The sequence below is a fragment of the Papio anubis genome, chromosome 17 (assembly GCF_008728515.1).
Source record: "Papio anubis isolate 15944 chromosome 17, Panubis1.0, whole genome shotgun sequence".
NCBI lineage: Eukaryota > Metazoa > Chordata > Mammalia > Primates > Cercopithecidae > Papio > Papio anubis.
The window spans coordinates 29,143,802-29,167,712 of record NC_044992.1 but is presented as its reverse complement, the minus strand read 5'-3'; the positions used below and the strand labels follow the sequence as shown (position 1 = coordinate 29,167,712).

General features: G+C 47.5%; 1 protein-coding gene across 6 annotated transcripts in view; it reads right to left on the bottom strand.

Annotated features, from left to right (window-relative positions):
- Positions 1-1,030: 1,030 nt before the first annotated feature.
- HNF1B (HNF1 homeobox B) overlaps positions 1,031-23,911 on the bottom strand; it is a 61,469-nt gene continuing 38,588 nt past the window's right edge. The window contains exons 6-9 of one of the 6 annotated variants that reach the window (XM_003912886.4): positions 20,930-21,062; positions 16,942-17,136; positions 15,048-15,166; positions 1,031-1,996 (exon numbers count right to left, since the gene is read on the bottom strand). In XM_003912886.4, the coding sequence (XP_003912935.1) occupies positions 1,976-1,996; positions 15,048-15,166; positions 16,942-17,136; positions 20,930-21,062 (468 nt within the window). In that variant the 3' untranslated portion in view covers positions 1,031-1,975. Of the gene's footprint in view, positions 1,997-15,047; positions 15,167-16,941; positions 17,137-18,746; positions 18,916-20,929; positions 21,063-23,911 lie in introns of those variants that run through there. The other 5 variants (XM_003912887.4, XR_639160.4, XR_639161.4 and 2 more) reach the window with 5 other exon arrangements.

The window sequence follows — 23,911 nt, the reverse complement described above, 5'->3', positions numbered from 1 at the left end:
CAGGACAGCTCAACTAATGAAAGGGGATCTTGGCCTCTCTCCATATGTAGTGCTTGGCCTTGTCCTCAGCCCTCCTCAACCCAGTCATGAATTTTTCTCTTGACTGTTTCAACCCAAATTATACTGTTAGGGGGAGCTAGGAATCAATTAAAGTCAGTATTTCCATATCCATCCATTCCTGGCCACAGAGTAGGTACTCAGTAAATTTGCCCAGCTCACTGAAAATGGAATCTCCCACTTCAAGGGGAGTTTGAAAAAAGTCCATTACTCATGGCCTGGTTAGCACAATCTTTGCTTCCACTTCCGTTGGGACATGCTCTGCCTAAAAGCGAAGAGCCACAGGCCAGTAGGCCTTTGCTGTTTGGCAAAAAAGAAAACAGCAAAGAAGACAGGTCCATCTTCTTTTCTCCTGGAGTCAGCACTGAATTATTTGTGGTAAAGTCCCTGCTGATGGAGTCTCTGGGCCTTTGGCTTTTTACTGTTTGGACTATTTGTATTCCTTAGCATCCCCGCCAGAGAGAGAATCTTGGGCAAGAGGTGATGTCCACAAGAGCCCATTCACTCAGTGACTGAGAGCTCTAAAGGAAGGAAAAGGAGGGCAGGAAGAAAGTCTGGAATTAATGCTTTAAATGAGGCTAAACAATTTACCCGCAGGGTTTTCATTCATCCTACTTTTTGTCTGTTTCTATCACACAGGTCACCCACCAGGAGTTGACTCTGTGACTTTACCCCTGTGAGTTGCAGGGAAGAAAAGGGTGCTAGCTCCTGCTCCAGCCAGATTCCCTCTGAGTGACTCGTGGAGTCTTACTGGGGAAATCAACTCTCCTTTACCTCAATTAGCAGTGAAGCCTACACAAAGACACCAGGAACATGATGGCAAGAGAAGGCCACCCGCCTCTCTACACCCCTAGATGACACACTACATGATCCCAGCGGAGTACACAGAAAATTCCAAGGAGACCAGAGGCCAGGGGTCCTTGGTGGAACCATGGCAGGGAAAGTATCAGAGACAGAAATATGAGGCTCTGGGTAGTGATAAAATAAATTGTTTTAATGGAAGGCTTTCTGAGACTGCAACTTTTTCTTCTGCTATCAAACAGCCAGTTTCCCTGCCCTGGGGTTTCTTAGGGAGTGCGCGGCTGAACTCCTGGCCCACAGGAAGCTGGCATGTGACTCTGACACCCTACGTTCAGCCCCTCCAGGGATCCAGCGGTGTGTCTTAATGTCAGGAGACTGGAGTTAGCTGGTAGTCAGTCCAAGGTATGCCATCCCCATGAGTGTCCAGACCTGAGGGAGGGGACAAGCGGCTTCACTTCCCACTTAGGGTGTTTCTCCATGAAGGAAGAGAGAGGGGACAGATCACTTTTGAAATTTTGACTCTGACCTTTACAAAGAAAACTATTAGACACTTTAGTATTATATACAGGGCAGAGGGGAGAGGACACACAGGGGAAATTGCACTTAATTACAGTAGTTTATAGTTTACAGCCATTGGACAAATTTACTTCTTTCAAAGAAATCTCAAGATCATTTGGGATGGGGGCGGGGGAGGGAGTCTGCAGATATTTACAGTGTGTTTGGCTCAGTTCACTAGCACGTGTCCTCCTCTCCTCGTTTCAGTAACAGATTCAAGTTTTCGCATCAGTTTGTTCGATGAAGGATCACAACGTAGACAGTACGGCTTTCTTGCTTCCTCTTCGGCGGTTCCTTGTCTCCCACCTCCAGGACAGACAGGAGTCCTTGACATCGTGGGAGAGGCATCGTGGCAATACTGCATAGAAGGGAAGCTGGGTTTCAGGATGCGCCTCCTGAGAGTGGATTGTCTGAGGTGCCAGCAGGACGTCCGTCGGGTAAGCAGGGACCTCTCGCAGGTGCTTGTCAGGTCACTGGGCTTTTCCACGACAGCTGCCCAGAGGCTGATGGTGTGGAAAACACGGTCCTTGTTGCTGCGCACAAAGTAAGTGATGTGTAGGCATCACCAGGCTTGCAGAGGACACTGCAGAGAGAGAGGAGGGAGAGTGCTCAGCTGTGTCATTTGGCAGGGACGTGGGCCATTAGTTTGGCTTCTCTAAGGGAGCTGATGCCCAACTCCACCAGCAAAGGGCAGCAGGTGGAGGGCTGGGGGCCTCGTGTCTGCTCAGTTCTGCGGTTTTCATGCTGAGGCACACTTCCTGCAGGAAAACCTGGGAGCCGGCTTTCCCGGCCACTTCAGAAGAGAGAAGTGAATTGTTGAGGACCTTGAAATAGTCCTAACTTGCTGACCTGAATCCTGAAGTTGGGCCCCTCTTTCTGTGACAGTGGCATTATAGAGTGCTCAGTGTGCTTGAAAAGGCAGCTGGATGGTGAGCTCTTGCCTCTCGTGGACGCAAGGGTCTCTTCCTAAGACCTCTAAGAGCTGAGGTCTCCTATACTAATGCTTCTCAAACTTTAATGGACCCACAAGTACCAGGGAGCCTGTGAAAATGTGGATTCTGGTTTAATTCTGACTTGTAGGCCTGCGGTGGGCCTAAGAGTCTGCATTTCTAACAAGTTCCCAGGGTGTGCCAGTGCTGCTCACCTAGGGCTGCAAGGCCAGAAAGCACATGAGAAAATGACCACTCAAACTACTCATCAGGAAGGAGCTTTGCAAATTGCGAAGTGCTTTCTACAGGTTTCTTACTTTGGCATAAGAAACTCAGAAGACCAGGGAAAGGATCCAAAGGCTGAAGGCCTCTGATGCCATCCTTGTGGGTGGACCAGGGCAGGAGACCCCAGAATGGCTGGAGAAGCCCTCAAGAGAAGCCACCTCACCCAACTCAGGGCAGCCTCGCCCTCCAGTGCCCGGGCCTTACTCATTTGAACCGTCATGGAGCATCCCTGCTCTCCTTTTCACTTCTGGGGAGTCTTTTTGTCTCCCTGTGTCTCTTCCTTCCCTTTTGCTTTCATTGGCATCTAAGGTTCTGCCTTTGACTTAGTGGCTTATTCTCTCAAGATCCCCCCCAAACACACACACACACACACACTTATGCCTACAAATACTACTAAAGGCCACTGTTACCACATTGATCAGTGCTCCAACCACAATCCTATATGAGGATACCATTATGTCTATTTGACAGATTAGGAAAACAAGGCTAAAAGAGTCAGTGAATTATCCAAGGTTTGAGAACTAGGAGAGTGTGGAGCCACAGCCTCAAACTAGCTGTGTAGGTGACCACTCAGAGTGTGCTCTTTCAATCATGCTTGGAGGTGGGGAGCCTTCTACGAAGTTTTGTGCTCTTGGACAAGTCACTCCCACAAATGGGAGTTGTTGTGTGATTCGACGAGTCAACACCTGCAGAGTCCTGAGAGTGGTCCTTGGCACAACTGTTATTATTAACATGGGGTTCTTCAGCCCAAGCCCGTGCTGCTCCTCAGTGCTCTTAAGAGTGGGGCTGAAGGCCGGGCACGTTGGCTCACACCTATAATCCCAGCACTGTGAGAGGCCAAGGCGGATGAATCATGAGGTCAGGAGATCGAGACCAGACTGGCTAATACAGTGAAACCCCATCCCTACTAAAAATACAAAAATTAGCCGGGCATGGTGGTGCGCACCTGTAGTCCCAGCTACTTGGGAGGCTGAGGCAGGAGAATTGCTTGAACCTGGTAGGTGGAGGTTGTGGTGAGCCAATATTACGCTCCTGCACTCCAGCCTGGGCAACAGAGCAAGACTCGGTCTCACAAAAAAAAAAAAAAAAAAAAAAAAGAGTGGAGCTGAGCAGTGTGTGCATGTGAGGAGACAGGCTTCTGATCCTTCTACATTCTTGAGACGTTGGTCAGGGTCCTCTGATACCCTTTGCCTCCTCTTCCTCTCCTGGCCCACCCCCACTCTCAAGTCTCTTTACTTCCCACTATCAGCCTTTTTCCAATTTTCAGATTTCAGGTGGAGGAGAGAGAAAACGGCTTGTGACCTTGCAGGTTTCAATAGAAGAGCAAACAAGAAGGGCAGATAAGGAGACGCCAGTGAGATTCTATGACCTGTCATTAGGGATGGGCTTCCCAGCTATCAAATGTTTGCTCACATAATAAAATGGTGGCAGAGCCCAAAATGTTGTCAAAGGAACTAGAGTTATTTGCCCCCTTCAGAGTCTAAACACAAACATCTGATAAGGGGTGCACTGTGGTCTTTTAGAACTGGGGGCCCAGCACATGCAGCCCCACGGGGGCCTGGCCCAGAAGATCTCTGAGAGACCGCGGACCCTCCATCTGAAAAGTGCGGTAGCTGTGGCAATGTGAAGGGCATCCTCACTCTAAGAGGATTTGTTACATAATGGTAAGAGCTAACATTTATCGATGTCCTACTGTGTGCCAGGCACCATACTAAGGGTTTCAGAACCATCACTGCCTCAAATTCTTACATGGACCCTTTGAAGTAGGTGATTATCGTGAATTCATTTGACACATGTTTGAGTGCCTACTGCATACTTAGCACTTTTTTAGACACTGGAAATGCAACTGTAAACAAGACCCTGCCCACGTCTTCACAGACTTTACCTCCTAGTGAAGGCTTTGAATAATAAACAAGTAAACAAATGCACACATACACACACACACACACACACACACATATAATACAACTTTAGGTAGAAATGAGCACTCCATAGAAAAATAAACATACAGGTTAGGGCAGCTTGAGGAAAAAGAGATTACCTTAGATAGGGGAATCAGGTGAGGCCTCTTTGAAGTGGTAACATTTGAGCTGAATGAAGTGAATGGGCAAGCATGTAAACATGCACGGAAAAAAAGAGCTCCGGGCAGACACCACAAATGCAGGAGTCCTGGAGTGGGATCTCTTCAGCCCTGGCACAGCTGAAGCTGAGCGGGCGATGGAGCGAGGAAGGAGGTGAGAACGGTGACACTGGCAGTGGCATAATCACATAGGATCCTGTATGTCTCTGTTTTCGTTAGGTTGTCATGGAAAGCTATTGGAGAGTTTTGACAGGGGATTGACATACTTGATGTCTCTTTGTAAGAGATCACTCTGGTGAACAGACCCTACTGGGGCAAGGGTGGGAGTCAGAGACAGGCCAGGGCCACCTAAGGAGATCAGGGAGAGACAAGGGGGCCTGGGCTGGGACTAGGACAGTCCTGATGGGAGTGTGAGAAGAGGCCAGATTTAGGATGCATCCTGAGGGCCCCCTGGTAGAACTTATTGATGGACCGATGTGATGTGGAGAGAAGAATCAGGGATACTCTCAGCTCGCTCACTTGAATAACTGGTATCAGTTTTGGAAATGGAGGAGCCCATGGAGGAAGCAATTTTGATGGGATGAAATTAGGGCAAAAGGAAGCGTTCCTATTTTAGGCACGTTGAATTCAAGAGGCTTATTAGATATTTTAGACATGCATCTGTCCCTGCCGAAGAAGCACTGGATCTGTGAGTAAGCGCTCAGGGAAGATTGGACTGCAGACAGAATTATAGCAGCCATCGGCGTGTACACTTGACCTAAAGCCATGGACTGGAGGAGACCACCCAGGGGTGAGCATAGATGAGAGGAGGCCAAAGAATGAGGCCTGGGGGCCTCCAATACATAAATGCTGGGAAGATGAGTTGTCAGCTGAGGAGATGAGAAATGGCCAGTGCCGTAGAAGAATCAGGAATGGTAGTATCCTAAACTCACATGGAAAAAAGGAGAGAGCGATCAGTTGTGTCAAAGACAGAGGTTGAAAAGTAACCACTGGACTCAGCAGCAGGGAGGTGTTCGTGAGCTGGACACAGTGAGGTGTGAGGACAAAAGCCAGTCTGCAGCGATCTCAAGAGAGAATTGAGGGTGAGGAAATGGAGACAGTGAGGACACATAAGTCACTTCTATGACCATGAACTTATGTGAGATTCATCATAGCTCCACTAATTAAAAGTCATGAAAAAATGCTCATCATCACTGGCCATCAGAGAAATGCAAATCAAAACCACAATGAGATACCATCCCACACCAGTTAGAATGGCGATCATTAAGAAGTCAGGAAACAACAGGTGCTGGAGAAGATGTGGAGAAATAGGAACACTTTTACACTGTTGGTGGGAGTGTAAACCAGTTCAACCATTGTGGAAGACAGTGTAGTGATTCCTTAAGGATCTAGAACTAGAAATACCATTTGACCCAGCCATCTCATTACTGGGTATATACCCAAAGGATTATAAATCATGCTGCTATAAAGACACATGTACACGTATGTTTATTATGGCACTATTCACACAAAGACTTGGAACCAACCCAAATGTCCATCAATAACAGACTGGATTAAGAAAATGTGGCCCATATACGCCATGGAATACCAGGCAGCCATAAAAAAGGATGAGTTCATGTCCTTTGTAGGGACATGGATGCAGCTGGAAACCATCATTCTCAGCAAACTATCGCAAGAACAGGAAACCAAACACTGCATGTTCTAACTCATAGGTGGGAATTGAACAATGAGAACACTTGGACACAGGAAGGGGAACATCACACACAGGGGCCTGTTGTGGGGTGCGGGGAGGGGTGAGGGATAGCATTAGGAGATATACCTAATGTAAATGATGAGTTAATGGGTGCAGCACACCAACATGGCACATGTGTACATATGTAACAAACCTGCTCGTTGTGCACATGTACCCTAGAACTTTTTTTTTTTTTCTTTTGAGACGGAGTCTCGCTCTGTCACCCAGGCTGGAGTGCAGTGGCGCGATCTCGGCTCGCTGCAACCTCGGCCTCCCGGGTTCACGCCATTCTCCTGCCTCAGCCTCCTGAGTAGCTGGGACTACAGGCGCCCACCACCACGCCCGGCTAGTTTTTTTTTTGTATTTTTAGTAGAGACGGGATTGCACCGTGTTCGCCAGGATGGTCTCGATCTCCTGACCTCGTGATCTGCCCGCCTCGGCCTCCCAAAGTGCTGGGATTACAGGCGTGAGACACCGCGCCTGGCCGAAGCCTAGAACTTAAAGTATATATATAAAAAAAAGTCATGATTATAATTCCGGTTTTACAGATGAGGGAAGTGTGGCCTGGAGAAGTGATAAGTAAGTTGGCCAGGGTCTCACAACAGCAAGGCTTGTGCTGTGCACCCCTATGTAAGAGCACTTCTTTCAACCCCCTCAACAGGGGGAAATAAATGCCTTTTGCCACTTAAAGCCCTTTTCCCAAACTCAGAGCCACTCAGGGATGCCAGCAGGGGAAGTCAAGAGTGACCCAGCTTCCACGGGCTGGGTGTTTCCTTTGGGACATGCGTTGAGGAAGTATTTTACAAGTCTTCATCAGTTAGTCCTTTCAGTGATCCCATGAAAGAGGTATCATTATCTTCATTTTACAGGTGCGCAAACAGAGGCTCAGAGAGGCTTAGACATTTCTCTGAGGTCACACAGGTAGACAGTGGTAGAATCTTGAGCCCAGATCTGCCTAACTCCCAAGTCGATGCTCCCAACCATCAGAACACTCTGCTTCCCCACCCAGTGAAGAAGCTGGGAAAGCGGGAACAGCTGAAGCGGATAGATGTTGAGGCCACCCCCCTCCCCTCTCCCCGTGTCAGCGCCCTGACTAGTGACTGCTCTGGGGGCCCTCTCTTGACCTTCCCATAAACTAGGAAGTCAAGCAGCGGGGAGAGAACGTTGTGGAAACAGGAGTTGGCTCACAACCTGCCTACACTTGTTCTAACTGAGGTCAGTGCTTGCTGTGGTCTTGTTTCCAGACTAGCGGGGCATTGTTGAACTCAGGCACAGACCCACTCAGAGATAACTTGCCAGCACCCAAGAGTTGAGGAGGAGGGAGAGGTACGTGCTCTGGAGGGTACAGATGGCAGTAGATGCAGAAGGATTCTTGGCAGCGAGAAGTCCCAGCCTGGGGTTCCTGACCTGTAATCCCCAAGGCCCTTGGGGCATGTCTGCCTTGACAACAGGAAGTACTGGGATCGGACAGATACAAGTACAAATCCTGGCTTTAGCTTTATACCTGCATAGCCTTAGGTTGTTATTATGGGTGCTTAAAAGTGGATATTGGAAGATGAACGTTGTTTAATGGGTTGGGAGTGAGAAAACCAGTCTGGAAGTCCAGCTCTGGAATTTATGATCTGTTTGAACTTGACCAGATCCACACCTGTCTTTGAACCTCAGTTTTCTGCTTTGTAAATCAGGTATAAAAATAACGACCTTGCAGAATGGGTAAGAGAGTTCTCCAGGAAATGTAAGCTAGAAAAGCATCTGGGGTGCTGCTTGGAATATGGAGGCATCAAAAAATACGAGTTCTGCATTCATTCATTCATTCTTTGTTATTTACTGAACATCTAATATAGCCCAGGCATTTGGCTAAGCCCAAAGGGTATGGGTGCTTTGAGAGGCCCTGAACTATTTGCTTTTTTCCTAGGAAGTGGGTGAATGGGGAGTCTGTGTATCAGCAGGAGAATGGGAAACAGGGATCTGGAGCCCAGGCCCAAGAGGTAGGATGTGCTTGAGAGACAGTAGTAATCCTGAGACATTTTCTTATCCCAGCCTGCTTTGACTGCATGTAGACCAAGCACCAAGTTGGATATTGAAAGGGTCACTAGGCCGGGCTCAGTGGCTCATGCCTGTAATTCCAGCACTTTGGGAGGCAGAGGCAGGTGGATCAAGAGGTCAGGAGTTCGAGACCAGCCTGGCCAACATAGTGAAACCCCGTCTCTACTAAAAATACAAAAAATTAGCTAGGTGTGGTGGTGTGTGCCTGTAGTCCCAGCTACTTGGGAGGCTGAGGCAGGAGAATGGCTTGAACCCAGTAGGAGGAGGTTGCAGTGAGCGGAGACCACTCCAGCCTGGGTAACAGAGTGAGACTCCGTCTCAAAAAAAAAAAAAAAAAAAAAAAAAAAGAAGTCACTGGAAGGGGAGACAACGATCTCCTAAAGGATCACAGACGGACAGACGGGAGAGAAAACAGGGAGGGTGCTATCACTCTGAGTACTTGACTATGTACTAGGCATTCTGTTAGGCACATTGAATATTTTGTGAGATGGGGGTGGGATTTTCCCCATTTATAGATGAAGAAACTGAGTCTCCCAAAAGGCAATTAACTGCCCAAGGTCACATACCAGAGGGTGATGGAGCTGAAAGTAGCTCAGGTCTGCTGGCGTTTCCTACCACTGTACAATGCCTCTAAAATAGCACTGCTCAGGATGTGTCCCTTTGACCCAGGCAGGGTGCATGCTAACTGCCTGGGTCAGTGCACACATCAGCAAGTGAAATGCTCCGAGAAGCCCTGCCCAGTGGCATTTAACTTTATGGAATCCAGCAGTTCCCCCAACATATTTGACCAAGAAATCCTTCTCTCCCCTCACTCGTATGTCCTTGATACTTAGTGATATGGTTTAGATGGGTGTCCCTTCTAAATTTCATGTTGAAATATGATCCCCAGTGTTGGAGGTAAGGCCTAGTGGGAGATACTGGATCAAGGGGGCAGATCCCTTATGAATGGCTCAGCACCATCCCCTTGGTCATAAGCGAGCTCTCACTCGAGTTAATCCGATACACAGGATCTAGTTAAGAGTCTGAGATCGCCCCTTTCTCTCTCTTGTTCTTTATCTCACCATATGACATGCCTATTCCCCTTTTACCTTCTGCCCTGACTGTAAGCTTCCTAAGGCCCTCACCAGAAGCAGATGCTGGCACCACACTTCCTGTACAACCTGCAGAGCCATGAGCCAATTAGACGTATTTTCTTTATAAGTTACCCAGCCTCAGGTATTCCTTTACAGTGATGCAAATGGACTAACACAAAAAACTGGTGCTGGGAGTGGGACATTGCTATAAAGATACTTGAAGATGGCCAGGCACAGTGGCTCACGCCTGTAATCCCAGCACTTTGGGAGGCCGAGGCGGGTGGATCACCTGAGGTCAGGAGTTTGAGACCAGCCTGGCCAACGTGGTGAAACCTTGTTTCTACTAAAAATACAAAAAATTAGCCAGGCGTGGTGGCCTGCACCTGTAATCCTAGCTACTCGGGAGGCTGAGGCAGAATTGCTTGAACCTGGAAGGTGTAGGCTGCAGTGAGCCGAGATCACACCATTGCACTCCAGGCTGGACAACAAGAGCAAAACTCCGTCCCGTCCCTGCCCAAAAAAAAAAAAAAAAGATACTTGAAGATGTGGAAGCAGCTTTGGCAACGGGTAATAGGCAGAGATTGGGAGTTTAGAGGGCCAGAAGAAGACAGGAAGATGAAGGAAAGTTTGGAATTTCTTAGAGACCTGTTAAGTGATTGTGACCAAAATTCTGATAGAAATATGGAAAGCAAAGGCCAGACTGATGAGGTCTCAGATGGAAATGAGGAACTGATCGGGAACTAGAACAAAGGTCACCCTCCTTACGCCCAGGCGGAGAACTTGGCTGCATTGTGTCCATATTCTAGGGACATGTGGAAATTTGAACTTCAGAATGATAGCCTAGGGTATCTAAGGGAAGACATTTCTAAGCAGTAAAACATTCAAGGTGTGGCCTGGCTGCTTCTAACAACCCACAGTCAGCTATGGAAGCAAAGGAATAACCTACATTTGGAATGTTGGAATTTACATTTAAAAAGGGAAGCAGAGCATAAAAGTTTGGAAAATTTGCAGCCTAACCCTATGGTAGAGAAGGAATTCAAGTGGCTTGTGGAGCAACAACTTGCTAGAGAGATTAGCTTGACTAAAGAGGGCCATGTGCTAATAGCCAAGACAATGGAAAAAAGGCATTGAAGTATTTCAGAAATCTTGTAGGCAGCCCCTCCCATTAGAGGTCCAGAGGCCTAGGAAGAAAATATGGTTTTGGGGGCTAGCCCAAAGGCCCTGCTGCCCTGCACAGCCTTCGGACACTGATCCCTGCATACCTGCTGCTCTAGCTTCAGCTCTGGCTCAAAGGGCCCCAAATACAGCTCAGACCACCACTCTAGAGGGTACAGTCTGTAACCCTTGGTGGGTTCCATGTGGTGGTAAGCCTGCAGATGCACAGAACGCAAGAGTGAAGAAGGCTTGGCAGCTTCCTCCTAGATTTCAGAGGATGTATCAGAAAGCCTGGGTGCCCAGGCAGAAGCCTGCTGCAGGGGTAGAGCCCCCACAGAGAACCTCCACTAGGGGAGTGCTGAGGGGAAATGTGGGATTGGAGTCCCCCCACCCCCACAGAGTCCCCAGCAGGATACTGCCTAATGGAGCTGTGGGAATGGGCCTGCTGCCCTCTAGACCTCAGAATGGTAAAGCCACTAGCAGCTTGCAACCTCAGAATGTAAAAGCCACAGGGCAGATCTGCCCAAGACCTTGGGAGCCCATCTGGCACACCAATGTGCCCAGCATATGGGACATGGAATCAAGGATTATTTTGGAGCTTTAAGATTTAATGCCTGCCCTGTTGGGTTTCAGACTTAATGGGGTGTTACCCCTTTCTTTTGGCCAATGTATTTCTTTTGGGATGGAAACATCTACACAATGCCTGTACCACCATTGTATTTTGGAAGTTAGTATATAGTTTTTTATTTTACAAGCTCATAGGTGGAAGGACTTGCTCTTGAGTCTCAGATGAAACTTTGGACTTTGAGTTAATACTGGAATGAGTTAAGACTTTCAGGGACTAGTGGGAAGGGATGATTGTATTTTGCAATGTGAGAAGGACATGAGATTTGGGAGGCCACGGGTGGAATGATATGGTTTGGATGTGTGTCCCCTCCAAATCTCATGTTGAAATGTGATTCCCCATATTGCAGGTGGGGCGTAGTGGGAGGTACTGGATCATGGGAGCAGATCGCTCATAAATGGCTTAGCATCATCCCCTTGGTGATGAGTCAGTGAATTCATGCTTGAGTTAGTTCACGTGAGATCTGGCTGTTTAAAAGAGTCTAGGGCTAGGCATGGTGGCTCACACCTGTAATCCCAGCACTTTGGGAGGCCAAGGCAGGTGGTTCACTTGAGCGCAGGAGTTTGAGAACAGCCTGGGCAACATGGCAAAACAAAAAAAAAAATGCAAAAATTAGCCTGGCATGGTGGTGTGCGCCTGTAGTCTCAGTTACTCTGGAGGCTGAGATGGGAGGATTGATTGAGCCCAGGCGGTTAAAGCTGCAGTGAGCTATGATAGTGCCACTGCACTCCAGCCTGGGTGACAGAACGGGACCCTGTCTCAAAACATAAATAAATAAATAAATAAATAAATAAATAAATAAATAAATAAGCCCAAGGCCTCCCCCTTCTCTCTCCTGCTCCCACTCTTGCCATGTGATGCACCTGCCCTGCCTGCACCTTCCGCCATGATTGTAAACCTTCTGAGGCCTTCAGCAGAGGCAGATGCTGGCATCGTGCTTCATGTAAAGCCTGCAGAACCATAAGCCTTTTAACCTCTTTTACCCAGCCTCAGATATTTCTTTATAGCGATGCAAACAGACATCACTATAAGCAATAAATTGGAACACGCCAGCTGTGAATTTGCGATTCCTGTTGGATATAAGACCTTAAAACAAAAACAAAAAAGCAGAATTGCCATCAGGTCTCTTTCAGAACTCACTTCTGACCCTTTGCCTTAGGAACAGAGTTTGTACAAACTGTCTTCACCTTGGGTACCTTCTGCTGTCAGAAGGCAGCACCTTTACCCTCATTTTACCTCACTGTGCCCTTCCCATTCCTCCTTCTCTTTCAACTTGTTGGAAGAATGTTTCCTGAGTGGAATATAGTAAGTGAACTTTTTTTTTTTTTTTTTGAGACGGAGTCTCGCTCTGTCGCCCAGGCTGGAGTGCAGTGGCCAGATCTCAGCTCACTGCAAGCTCCGCCTCCCGGGTTCAGGCCATTCTCCTGCCTCAGCCTCCCGAGTAGCTGGGACTACAGGTGCCCGCCACCTTGCCCGGCTAGGTTTGTGTATTTTTTAGTAGAGACAGGGTTTCACCGTGTTAGCCAGGATGGTCTCGATCTCCTGACCTCGTGATCCGCCCGTCTCGGCCTCCCAAAGTGCTGGGATTACAGGCTTGAGCCACCGCGCCTGGCCATGAACTTATTTTTTACTCTTGTTCCTGACCACAAAGACAACAAGAGTGGCAGCAGTTACCATAGAATTTTAAAGATGAGTAGTGAAAGGCAAGTATTTGGAGTCAAAGACTAAAGCCTGAAGGTCCAGCTCTAGAATTTATCATCTGTGTGACCTTGGGCAGGTCACTCTTCATCTCTGGGCTTTAGTTCATTTCTTTGTGCTTAGGAGGTTGCAGTAAAAAGAACACGATGAGACAATGTTCATGAGAAGTATAAACTGTAACATGCCACATGAGTATTTTTCATCCTAAGTGTAATAATCATCCTCATCATCACAGAAATGAGTCTATTGCCAGACTCCTGAAATGCCTGGGGACATGGAGACAATGTCACAGCAGTTCTGGGAGGCCACTCATGCAGCTTCAAGGTCGGCTCGCCACTCTGTCCAATGGAGAGGAGAAGCCAGTAGGGGGCTGGTGCAGCGTCTCAGGGAGCATCTTAAAGTATTTTGATTAGGAGACCATTTCCTGAATTCAGAGGACTTGTTTCAACAAGCAACCATCAAAGTCAACTTGGGAAAGACAGGAATAATTAATCATGGTCCTGTCTGGGGCTGACCAAGCGGCAGATGGATTGATAAACCTTTCAAAGGGGAAGGTATTCCCAAGGAGGGCTGCTGCGCCTGGCTGCCCCCCGATTGAGATTTGTGAGCACAGATAAATGTTTTCCCTGCTCACTACAAAGACTGGGAACTCGCACGGGAGTCGAAGGGCAGGGTAGCGAGGAGTTGTCCTTTCATCTTCTATTGGGTGAGAGAAGAGTGACAAAGCAGGTCCCACACACCTCTCCCTCTACGCCCAGCTCAGGAGCCCAGCTGCCCTGGCCGTGTGTGTGTTTCAGTGCCCAAGACACCAGTTACTTAATCTGTGCAACCTTGCTGAATCCTCAGAAAAAGCAGATGTTACAACTCTCACTTTAAAGATGAAGAAATGAAGGCTCAGTGAGGTCAAGGTCACCAAGCAAATGGCAGAACTAGGAGTAGAACCCACCTGCTCCACCCACACTCTAGGGCTGGGAGGAGATCAGGGCAAAGGAAAGGATAGAGAACTCTGATCCCATGAAGGAACCTCCTGGGAAGCCCATGGCGGCGGATGAATTGTGATTTGCAGGGCTCAGATGAAAAAAAGACCATCAACAAGACCAAATTCTGCTGAGAGCTTCTGACATGAAGTTCAAGGTTGTCACCTACTTATCTAGTAATCGATAGAGGCCAAACAGTTCCCACGCTGCACAGACCCCAGCTACTGAAAGGTTTCATTGTGTTACTCTGGAATCATCGCCTGTGTTCAGACAGCTTGTCCTGTTTTCTAACTCTCGGTGTCTTCTCGCGGTCCAGCTGTCCAAGCTGCAGCAACGAGCCTTGCCATCAGCTGCCTGACTTTACTATTCCATCACCTCTATTCGGAGGTGGGGCTTAGTCATCAACTGAAACAGTGACTAAGCCTCTGGATTCCCCACTTTCAGTGCACCAGGAAGTTGATTCTAAATTTCTTGATAAAACCGCAAGTGGATGCATACCCCTGGAAAAGCCAGGCTGTCTACTGGGGAGTCCCCATGGGTTGACATAACTGGGTCATTCCCGGAGCTTATGGCATTCTGGGTCAAAGGCAATCAGCCTCAGAACCTCTGACTTCTTGGTTACTTTCCCCACTGACAACTTTGTGGATCCTCAGGGATCCCTCTTGCAAAGCATGAACCTCAGCAGGGGATCTGTCCTCCTGAGCCCTCCTTGGAAATACCTTTTCCACGATCATTCTATTAGGGAACACTCAATCTCAATGTCTAAGCACTCTATGTCATCCAGGCTCCAGCGACCTATCAAACTTCTGTCCTTGTTTAGTGCTCTTACTGGGGAATCTGGGGGAGCAATAAGCCCTTTCAGCCTGTGGCCCTTTTTTCGCCCTGGGACCTTAAGGATTCCCTTTGCAAGTAGCAGGGGGCCTCAGAAGGACCTAACTTCTGGCCAAGTCCATGTTTGCCACACCCTCTGCACATCAATAGCCTTAGTCACACCCTGCCCACACCCCAACCCCCGCAAATCCTGCTGGCATTACCTGTTTACTTGAAGACATGTTGGTGAGTGTACTGATGCTGCTGGTATCTGTGACCACCATTGCAGATGGAAACCGGGAGGTGTGGGAATACTGGGGGGGTTCCTGCTTGTGTGCGTACACTGGAGAGAGAGAGTAAAGACAGAATCAAGGTGCATGCGCAGGCACATACACAGCTACAGAGCCCCCATCCCACACCACAGCTCCCATCTCCCCAGGCAGATAAAAGGGGTGGTGGTTATAGTGGGGATTTCTTTTATGAGTTATCCATAAGATTCATGTAAATTTCAAGTCACATGACCAACTCCCGAAAGCATGCGGATGCTTGGCTCTGAGGGAGAGACCAGCCTGTTCTCAGAACATGGGGCCTAACAGGGAGGCCTCCGGTATGGAACGGGGGTGAAGGTCACTGGCCGTTGCCTCAGCTTGCCCTTCTCATGCAGGGAGGCAGGTTATTTCCTGGTCCGGGGCACCATGGGCTCTCTCTTCATGGGTGACCAGGCCTGCTGGGCCTCAGCAGTCCACGGGTCACTGGTGACCACTCTCTGACTGTCCCACCCAGGCCTGGCCACTGAGGAAGCCTGGCCAGGTGAAGGGAGAGGGGTAAGTGGGGAGCACATTGCCATGCTCTGCGAGGATGGGAAGTGGGGCACATGTGGTCTCAGACTCTGCTACAGGCTGTGGCAGATTTTCAGAAGCCACTAAAATGTGATTGGAATGTGAGATGGTGCTCAGAAACCAGCTCCACAGGCCTGAGTGGGGATTGAGCCCTGAAGACAGAAGGCTGGACTTGGCTGTTCTCCCCCAGACCCACAGCTTATCCGATGCAGCTAGGGAAGAAACACAAATCTCTTCCACCATCATTGCCTTCTAGGAGTCCCTTTATAAATAATCTTGATAATTCTTTATGCTTACCAAACGCAGTTCACCCCATGTTTATTTCATGCTCACAATGACCCTAAATGCATACTACTTCCATTTCGTGGATGAAGAGATTGGGCTTAGAGTGGCTAAGTAACTTGCATTAGGCTGCATAGCTGGTAAGTATCACAGCCAGGATTTAAATCCAGGTCTGTCTGATCTAAGACTAGTGCTTTATACTGAACACTTCCTTGGGGTTTCTGAAGCAGAGAAGCCATGATTCCTCCCCAAACTTCCGTGTCAGGGGCTATAGCCAGACCTGGCCAGAGGATTGGAAGCCTGGGACTCAGGACGAAAGGCAGAGATTGGATGGGAAATAAGTGGTCGAAAGGTAGGCTTGGGGTAGGTATAGAAATTGGATATAAGAAAAAGTCTGTGTGCAGGGATGCAAGGCTGGCAGGGAGGAAGAAACTCTAATGCCCAGGACTGCATGCCACTGGTATTTTTCACTTGTGTTCCTGGTTCTTGATTAGAGGTGTTTGTGGTGTATAAATAGGAGGACACAGGACTCTAGAAGATTCTTCTATTTTAGGGAAGGCAAACGGGATGCAAATTAGATGCCAACTCTGATCATCTGATAATGGCTGCTTGGAAGTTTGGATTGCAAAGGCTAAGTTGAGGTTCACTGGGAAAAGGTGCTGGTGGTTTCTGGGTGTGATCTTTTCCAGAGGTGTTGGAATGGGAAGTTGGCGGTGCGTGTTCCACATGCTGTCTGGCTCCAACTCCCCTTCATCTGTAGGCCTACACTGTCCTCTTCAGACCTTTCCCTGGGAATCTCAAGGGTAGAGGAGAGGACTAGAAAAGGTACAGCAACACACACGAATTACGCTTGAGAAACTGTCTTGGTCGGTGGATCATAGGCAGGGAAAAGCGACCAAGCCAATAAACTTCTGAGAAAGTTCAGACCCAGAGAGGGAAAGTGGTTGGCCACTGAGGGTCCTCAGTGCTCCCTCCCTCCACATGCCCGTGTCCTTACTGTGTGAGTTCTGCAGTTGAGTCACAGCTGCCATAAAGGGCTGCTGGGCCATGTGGCTGCCTGGGCTCTGCTGCATGAGGGGCTGCTGGTGAGGGCTGTGCAGCTGCTGGGAGAACTGGACGGGCTGCAGGGCTGCCAGGCTGCCGGCCACACTGTTGATGACAGGGACACTCTGTGCTTGGGAGGTGTTGAGGCCTGTGGGAGCAAGAGGAAAACATCAGAGACAGCTCTTGGGATGAGAAGAGGGGAATGGATGTCATCATTTGAGCCCCTGCTCAATGTCCCAGTCACTGGGCTGAGCCTGTTACATAGCAGATTGCATGGGAGGCGAGTTTAAAGAAATGGAGACTTGGAGAGATTAATTTACTTGCTCAAATTCCACAGTGAGTTGTGGGTTGGAGACCGGCATTAAACAGATCTGACTAAAGCCTGAGAGTCTCCCGAAGTCATCCTGTGACCTCCCAAACTTAGTTTTCTTGAGGTTAGCAGGGCTTTGGAAAAGCTGGCTCTGCTTGCCCATTCCATCCATGCCAGGCTGTGAGAGAGGCTTGCCCTGGTGCCTGCAGGGCAGAGTTAAAGATGTCTACACTGACGCACAGGTTATTGCCCAGATCTGTCTGTCCAGTAGAGGGCAGGAGTGTGCAGGGACCCAAATTTTGATCAAAAACAACTTCCATAGTCCCGGGAGGGTGAAGTCTGGAGACCCTTATTTAGTAGACTGTGCAAAGACCCCGAGAGATGTCAGGTGCCAACTCCCTTGATTGTAACAGAGACGGGAGAAAACCCTGGAACTCAGCCAGTCTATGAAGTGGGCATATCTTATCTGGCAGCATAGGGCTTGTGGCACTAAAAGGACCAGGTTTTAGAAAGAGGAAGTAGTACATTAAAGGTTGTCTCGTGGCAGTTATAGCGGGTCTTCCCATCTTTCTGCTCTGGGGATGTCAGGGCCTCTGTGACTTGGAACTATGTCTGTATCCTGAGGCCTCTTTAGAACCCGGGCCAGAACTGGGAGGACTGGATCCCCTGGTACCCACGGTCTATCTCCTCCCTAAGAGCGACCCGGAGGAAGACAGCTAAGGTAGGATCGGAGTGGGGACAGGACGATCAGGAGAGAAGACACCTGGACCTACTTCCTGGGGCCGACTCTGTTCCTGTGTTCTTGCTTTTCGGGAAATTGGGGAAAGAATGGGATGAAGAAGGAATCCAGGAAAAGGTCTGTTTTAGGTGGATGCGGAGGGGACACCTAGAGAGGCTTTCCTGAAATGGAGGCGGTTTCATAAGCAGGTTTGTGGGAAGTCATCAATGGAGATAACACAGAGTCCTCAACAATCGCCTCCTCAGAGCTTTCGCTGATACTGTTATCAGAAACCTAAAAGGTGAGGTCCCTGAGCAGAAAGGACAGGGGGATAATCCTGCTTCTGGCTCTCCTGGGTGGGGGCTGGGGGCTGCGACACTCTGATCACCCTCAGAACAGCACTGTCTCCAGTTCCCCAGGGGGCTCAGCGTCTCCTCAAGCCAGCCTCTCACCAGATACCCTGATTACCGTGTTTCCCTTTCCTACCTCCTGCTTACGGTCTCAGTCTCCCAGGAGGCCCCATGGATTTGCTGTTTGTGAGAAACCTCTGGGAGCACTGCTGCTGCTCTTTTTGGGAAACTGCTGCCCAGAAAAGCAGATGATCCTGTCTAGAGTGGATGACATTTGAAGGCATAGTTCTGAAACCTGCGTGTGCTTCAGAAATCATCTGGGGGAGCTCTTTAACAAATATACATGCCTGGGCCCCACCCAAGACCGAATGAGTCAGAACCTTCAGAGCTGGGGCCCAGGAACCTTATTTTCAATGCAGTCTGTGATCCTAATGTGCCTCAATTCCAGGATTGAGAGCCTCTGATGTCATTCCAGCTCCCTCAGTGGGTAAGTCTTGACCTTTTCATCTGTTTCTGTTTCTGGGCACTGGTTCTTGCTTGGGAAGTCTGCTATCCAGTCCATGGAAGAGAGGAGGAAGAGAATAGGATGAAGAGGTGAGAATGAGTAGAGAGTGAGGAATTGGCCCTGCCACATAATTTGTTACCACCTTCTCCACGGGCTTCTGCAATTCCGAGGCAGGGCCTGTGGTACTCAACACATCAGTCAGTTAAATAAGGATGCCTGCAACCAGTTCCTCGTCTTGACACTCCGTAGTGTAGGACCTCTGTGTCTCAGCAGTTTTCTGGTGATTCTCACCATTCCTCATGCTCTGTCTACCCCAGTGTACACAGATATGTACACACACAGCTGTCCTTCTAAGGTCAGTGTGCACTCTGGTGTAGCCTATCTGAATAGGAAATTAAGGAGCATTGTGAGATGATAGAGCAATATGAGTAGAGGAAATTAGAAAGTGCAAAATGGAAAGATAAAGACTAGCCCCAGGGAAAATTTTAATTCAGATAGTGTGTGTGTGTGTGTGTGTGTGTGTGTATATATGTGTATATATATATATGTGTGTGTGTGTATATATATATATATAAATAACTGTATGGCAGTGAAAGCTTAGAATGAAAGAAATAAGTTAAGTGGGACAGTTTGTTTATTATTTTGATTGCAGAAATAAATGGAATATCTTCTCCACGGGTCTTTTAATCAAATCTTCTAAATGGCAAACAAGCTGGTTTTAGGTATCTTATCTCATTCCAAACTCTGGTGTTAGTATAATTACCATATTCCATATACCAGAGGGCCCAGTCAAAAGGCAGTACATTTAAAATGATCATTTATATTATGAGTTCTCCAAATGCTTCCCCAGTCCCATTTTCCTTCTGCCAAAATAAATGCACTGTGTGTCAATTTCCAAGCAGCTAAGGATAGAGTGAGAGCCACACATATTCAATAAATTTGTGTGCTCCAATGGGCCTAGCCCTGTTCTGACCTCAAAGGATGCGTAAGTCATTCTCTTCAGAAGTGAGAATCCAAGTTCCGACCCTAGCTAGAGGTGATTTAGGGAGAGAAGAGGGAAGGAAAAAAAAGGCAGAAACAAAGAGATGGCCAACATGGGCCCTAGACACAAGGAAGGTCAAGAGGACAATGGAGCGATACAAGGTTGAAAGAAAGATGACCCATGTGCTGCCCTTACATCTCTCCCAAGACATCCAGTAATACATCCAAGGGTCACAAGGATGGTTTTGAGAAACAATGACTTGGCCTGAGCTGTCATGGTGAAGCTGAAAATATGCTGAATACTCATCAACATTAAAACTCTCAAAGAGACATCCACAACCCCAGTTCCCTTCAGCCTTCTCATGCCTCGAGATGGCCTATGTATGGGAGGGCACAGGCTTGCTGTTGAATATGAGCCTCCTGGAGCTGGAGGGACCTGATCCATCTCTGTGTCTTCAGGCGTGTGATGTCCCAAAGCAACCTATTTCTCCTTAAAGTTTTCAAAGCTCTCAGATACAATGGCAGTTTCCTTCTGGGTCCTTCCTCGGTGTATTTTCACTGCTGGTCAAGGAGATTTCATATACCACACAAAATTCCCCATTTAGAAGGAAACCTGTCATTCTTACTTCATCATCACCAAACATAAAGAACCTCCTGAAAAATCTACCACCTACTTAGTGACAGGAATGAACTCAAGACAAAGTGTAAGCTACCATGTTATACATATTCATGCTTTAGAGATTTACAAGCATGTTCATATTCACTGTCATTTGATCACTTCAACAACCTATTTTGTAGATGAGGACATTGAATCTCCTAAAGGTTCAATGATTTGACCAAGAATGCACAGCTGCTGAACTGTGACCAGGATACAAATCCATTCCATAATTTTCTCTTGTTTTAGGCTAAACAATCCAAATATTGGATGTAAGGAGACCGATCAGAAGCTAAAGAAGTTAAACCAAATCTACAAGTGTGGGTGAGTTTGAAGGAGACCTACAGTTATTTTTCACCGCACTAATTTGCTTCCCATTCTTCTCCCCGCCCCCAAGTTTTCTGACCAAGAATAGAACTTACTTTGTGCAATTGCCATGACTCCAGAGAGGGGTGCCATGATGAGGTTTTGAGATTGCTGGGGGTTATGGTGGGAGAGGCTGTGGATATTCGTCAAGGTGCTGACTGGGGGCAAACCTCCTCCCGAGACTGAGATCTGATGGAGAGAAAAAAACAAGAGAAACATGGGTGGTCTTGGACCACAAAGAGCAGTTTACAACATGATGTGACTTAGCGATTCCTTGGCATGGCTAGTTCTGAAATTCATTCCTTCATTCACTCAATAACAATTATTGGGTGGGCGCGGTGGCTCACGCCTGTAATCCCAGCACTTTGGGAGGCCAAGGCAGGAGGACTGGCTGAGCTCAGGAGTTCAAGACCAGCCTGGGCAACATGGTGAAATCCCATCTCTACAAAAAAAGAAAAAAACACAATTATTAAGTGTCTCCTGTGGGAAGACACTATTCTAGGTGCTGGGGATACAGCAGTAAGTAAAACAGACAATGATCCCTGCCTTCATGGTGCATTTGTTGTTGACTGTCTGAGTTACTAGCCAGCTTCAGAAATTACTAAAGGTTGAGGGACACTAGCCATTATAAGGTTTCTCTACTTTTTCCATATCTCCAGTACACATTACAAAATTTTTTATTTCTTTTCTGGTCAAGGATCCTATATTGTAATCGCCATTATATTTTAATGACAGATTAGTATGAGAAAGCTACTGATTTTTGTGTATTTACTTTGTACATGACCACTTCATTGAAACTTACTAGTGTCTTTTCCTCATTGATTTTTTTCCAAGTATGTAATTGTAATACAAGCATCTGATGGTAACAGAGTCTTTTCCTTGCTAGTACAGATATGTCTACATGTCCTACTGCATTGCTTAGAACTTATAGTATTAAACGATAACAGCTGTAACAGATGTGCTTGTTTCTGATGTTATCAGAAATGTTTCCAATGTTTTCCCATTAACTCTAGTTGTAATTATAAGGGCACCATCAGTTTTATACACCCCTACACTTTTTCCATGATAAATCAGTTTACTACTTATAGTTTCAAAATAATTTTTTTTTCTTTTTTTGAGGTGGAGTCCAGCTCTGTTGCCCAGGCTGGAGTGCAGTGGTGTGATCTCGGCTCACTGCAACCTCCGCCTCCCGGGTTCAAGCAATTCTCCTGCCTCAGTCTCCCGAGTGGCTGGAACTACAGGCACCCACCACCACACCTGGCTAATTTTCGTATTTTTAGTAGAGACAGGATTTCACTATGTTGGCCAGGCTGGTCTTGAACTCCTGACCTCAGGTTATGTGCCCACCTCGGCCTCCCAAAGTGCTGGGATTACAGGCGGGAGCCACTGTGCCCAGCCTCAAAATAATTTTTTTTTTCTTTTTTTTTGAGACAGAGTCTCGCTCTATCGCCCAGGCTGGAGTGCAGTGGCCGGATCTCAGCTCACTGCAAGCTCCGCCTCCCGGGTTTACGCCATTCTCCTGCCTCAGCCTCCTGAGTAGCTGGGACCACAGACGCCCGCCACCTCGCCTGGCTAGTTTTTTGTATTTTTAGTAGAGACAGGATTTCACCATGTTAGCCAGGATGGTCTCGATCTCCTGACCTCGTGATCCGCCTGTCTCGGCCTCCCAAAGTGCTGGGATTACAGGCTTAAGCCACTGCGCCCGGCCAAAATAATTTTTAAAGTTATTATTAAGAAAGAGCTGGCCCCTCTTATTCTGAACCCAGGCATACTTGAGAGTGTCAGGAACCATGAGAGGTGCTCTAGGGTTAGGATACACCAGATGTCTGAGTAACTCAACTTTCCTTCTTCCATCTTTCACTTCCCAGAGCTCTTCAGACCACAGGTCTCACACCAGCACCCAGGTAAGATGGTATCTCCCACCCTGCCCTTCTGGTCAACCCCACAGCGTCCAAGGTTAATTTGAAAAAGAAAGAAAGAAAAAACCAAACAGGTTTGTTTGTGTTTTTAAAATAAGCATCAAGAAATGAGTTAGGGGGTCACATGACCAAGAAGGAATTCTGACCACATCAAACAAGAGAGAACCAGCCTGTTTGCTGGACTTGTTTTTCAAAATGTCAGAGTCATTTAAAAAAAAAAAAATCCGTAACCTGCCTTCAGACTGAATCTCTTGGGTAATGTAGTTCCTTTGGAGAAAGTCAACCAAGTGACAGTAATTTCTCTGCCATTTCAGCATGTGGTTAATGGTATAAGAGAAATGTGGAAGCCGGTGATAAAGATAATTTAAATGTGTGTGGCTTTAGGATTTGTAAAGTGCTTTCACTGATTGTCCTTAATAGATAATGACACAAGTAGGGCAGGCATTATTACTATCAGTCCCTATACTGCAGATTAAGAAACTGATCTTTAGAAGAGACTATTTCTGTGTCACTTGACTCATAAGTGAAAAAGCCAGAGTTAAAATCCAGTTTTGCTGGAGTTTAAATCTTATCCACATGCTAAGTTTGGGCAACCTTGATCAAGTTACTTCCCATTCTAAAATGCAACTCCATTATTTTATTTTATTTTATTTTATTTTATTTTATTTTATTTTATTTTATTTTATTTTGAGACAGAGTCTTACTCTGTCGCCAAGGCTGGAGTGCAGTGGCACGATCACAGCTCACTACAGCTTCGAACTCCTGGAATTAAGTGATCCTGTCACCTCAACCTCTGGAGGAGCTGGGACAACAGGCATGCACCACCATGCCCGGCTAATTTTTTAATTTTTTGTAGAGACAGGGTCTTGCTGTGTTACCCAAGCTGGTCTTGAACTCCTGGGCTCAAGCAATGATCTTTCCTCACCTCCCAAAGTAGTGGAATTACACGTGTGAACCACTGTGCCCGGCTACAACCATTACTTTCTATTTGGCTCCTGGATTGATGGAAGCTAGGGCACTGCTAAGGATATCAGTGGTGATCCTTACATGGTAATTTGGAGAGCCTGAATTATATGAATGCTGTCACTTATGGTCTGTTCACTATGCTAGGTTCTTTAC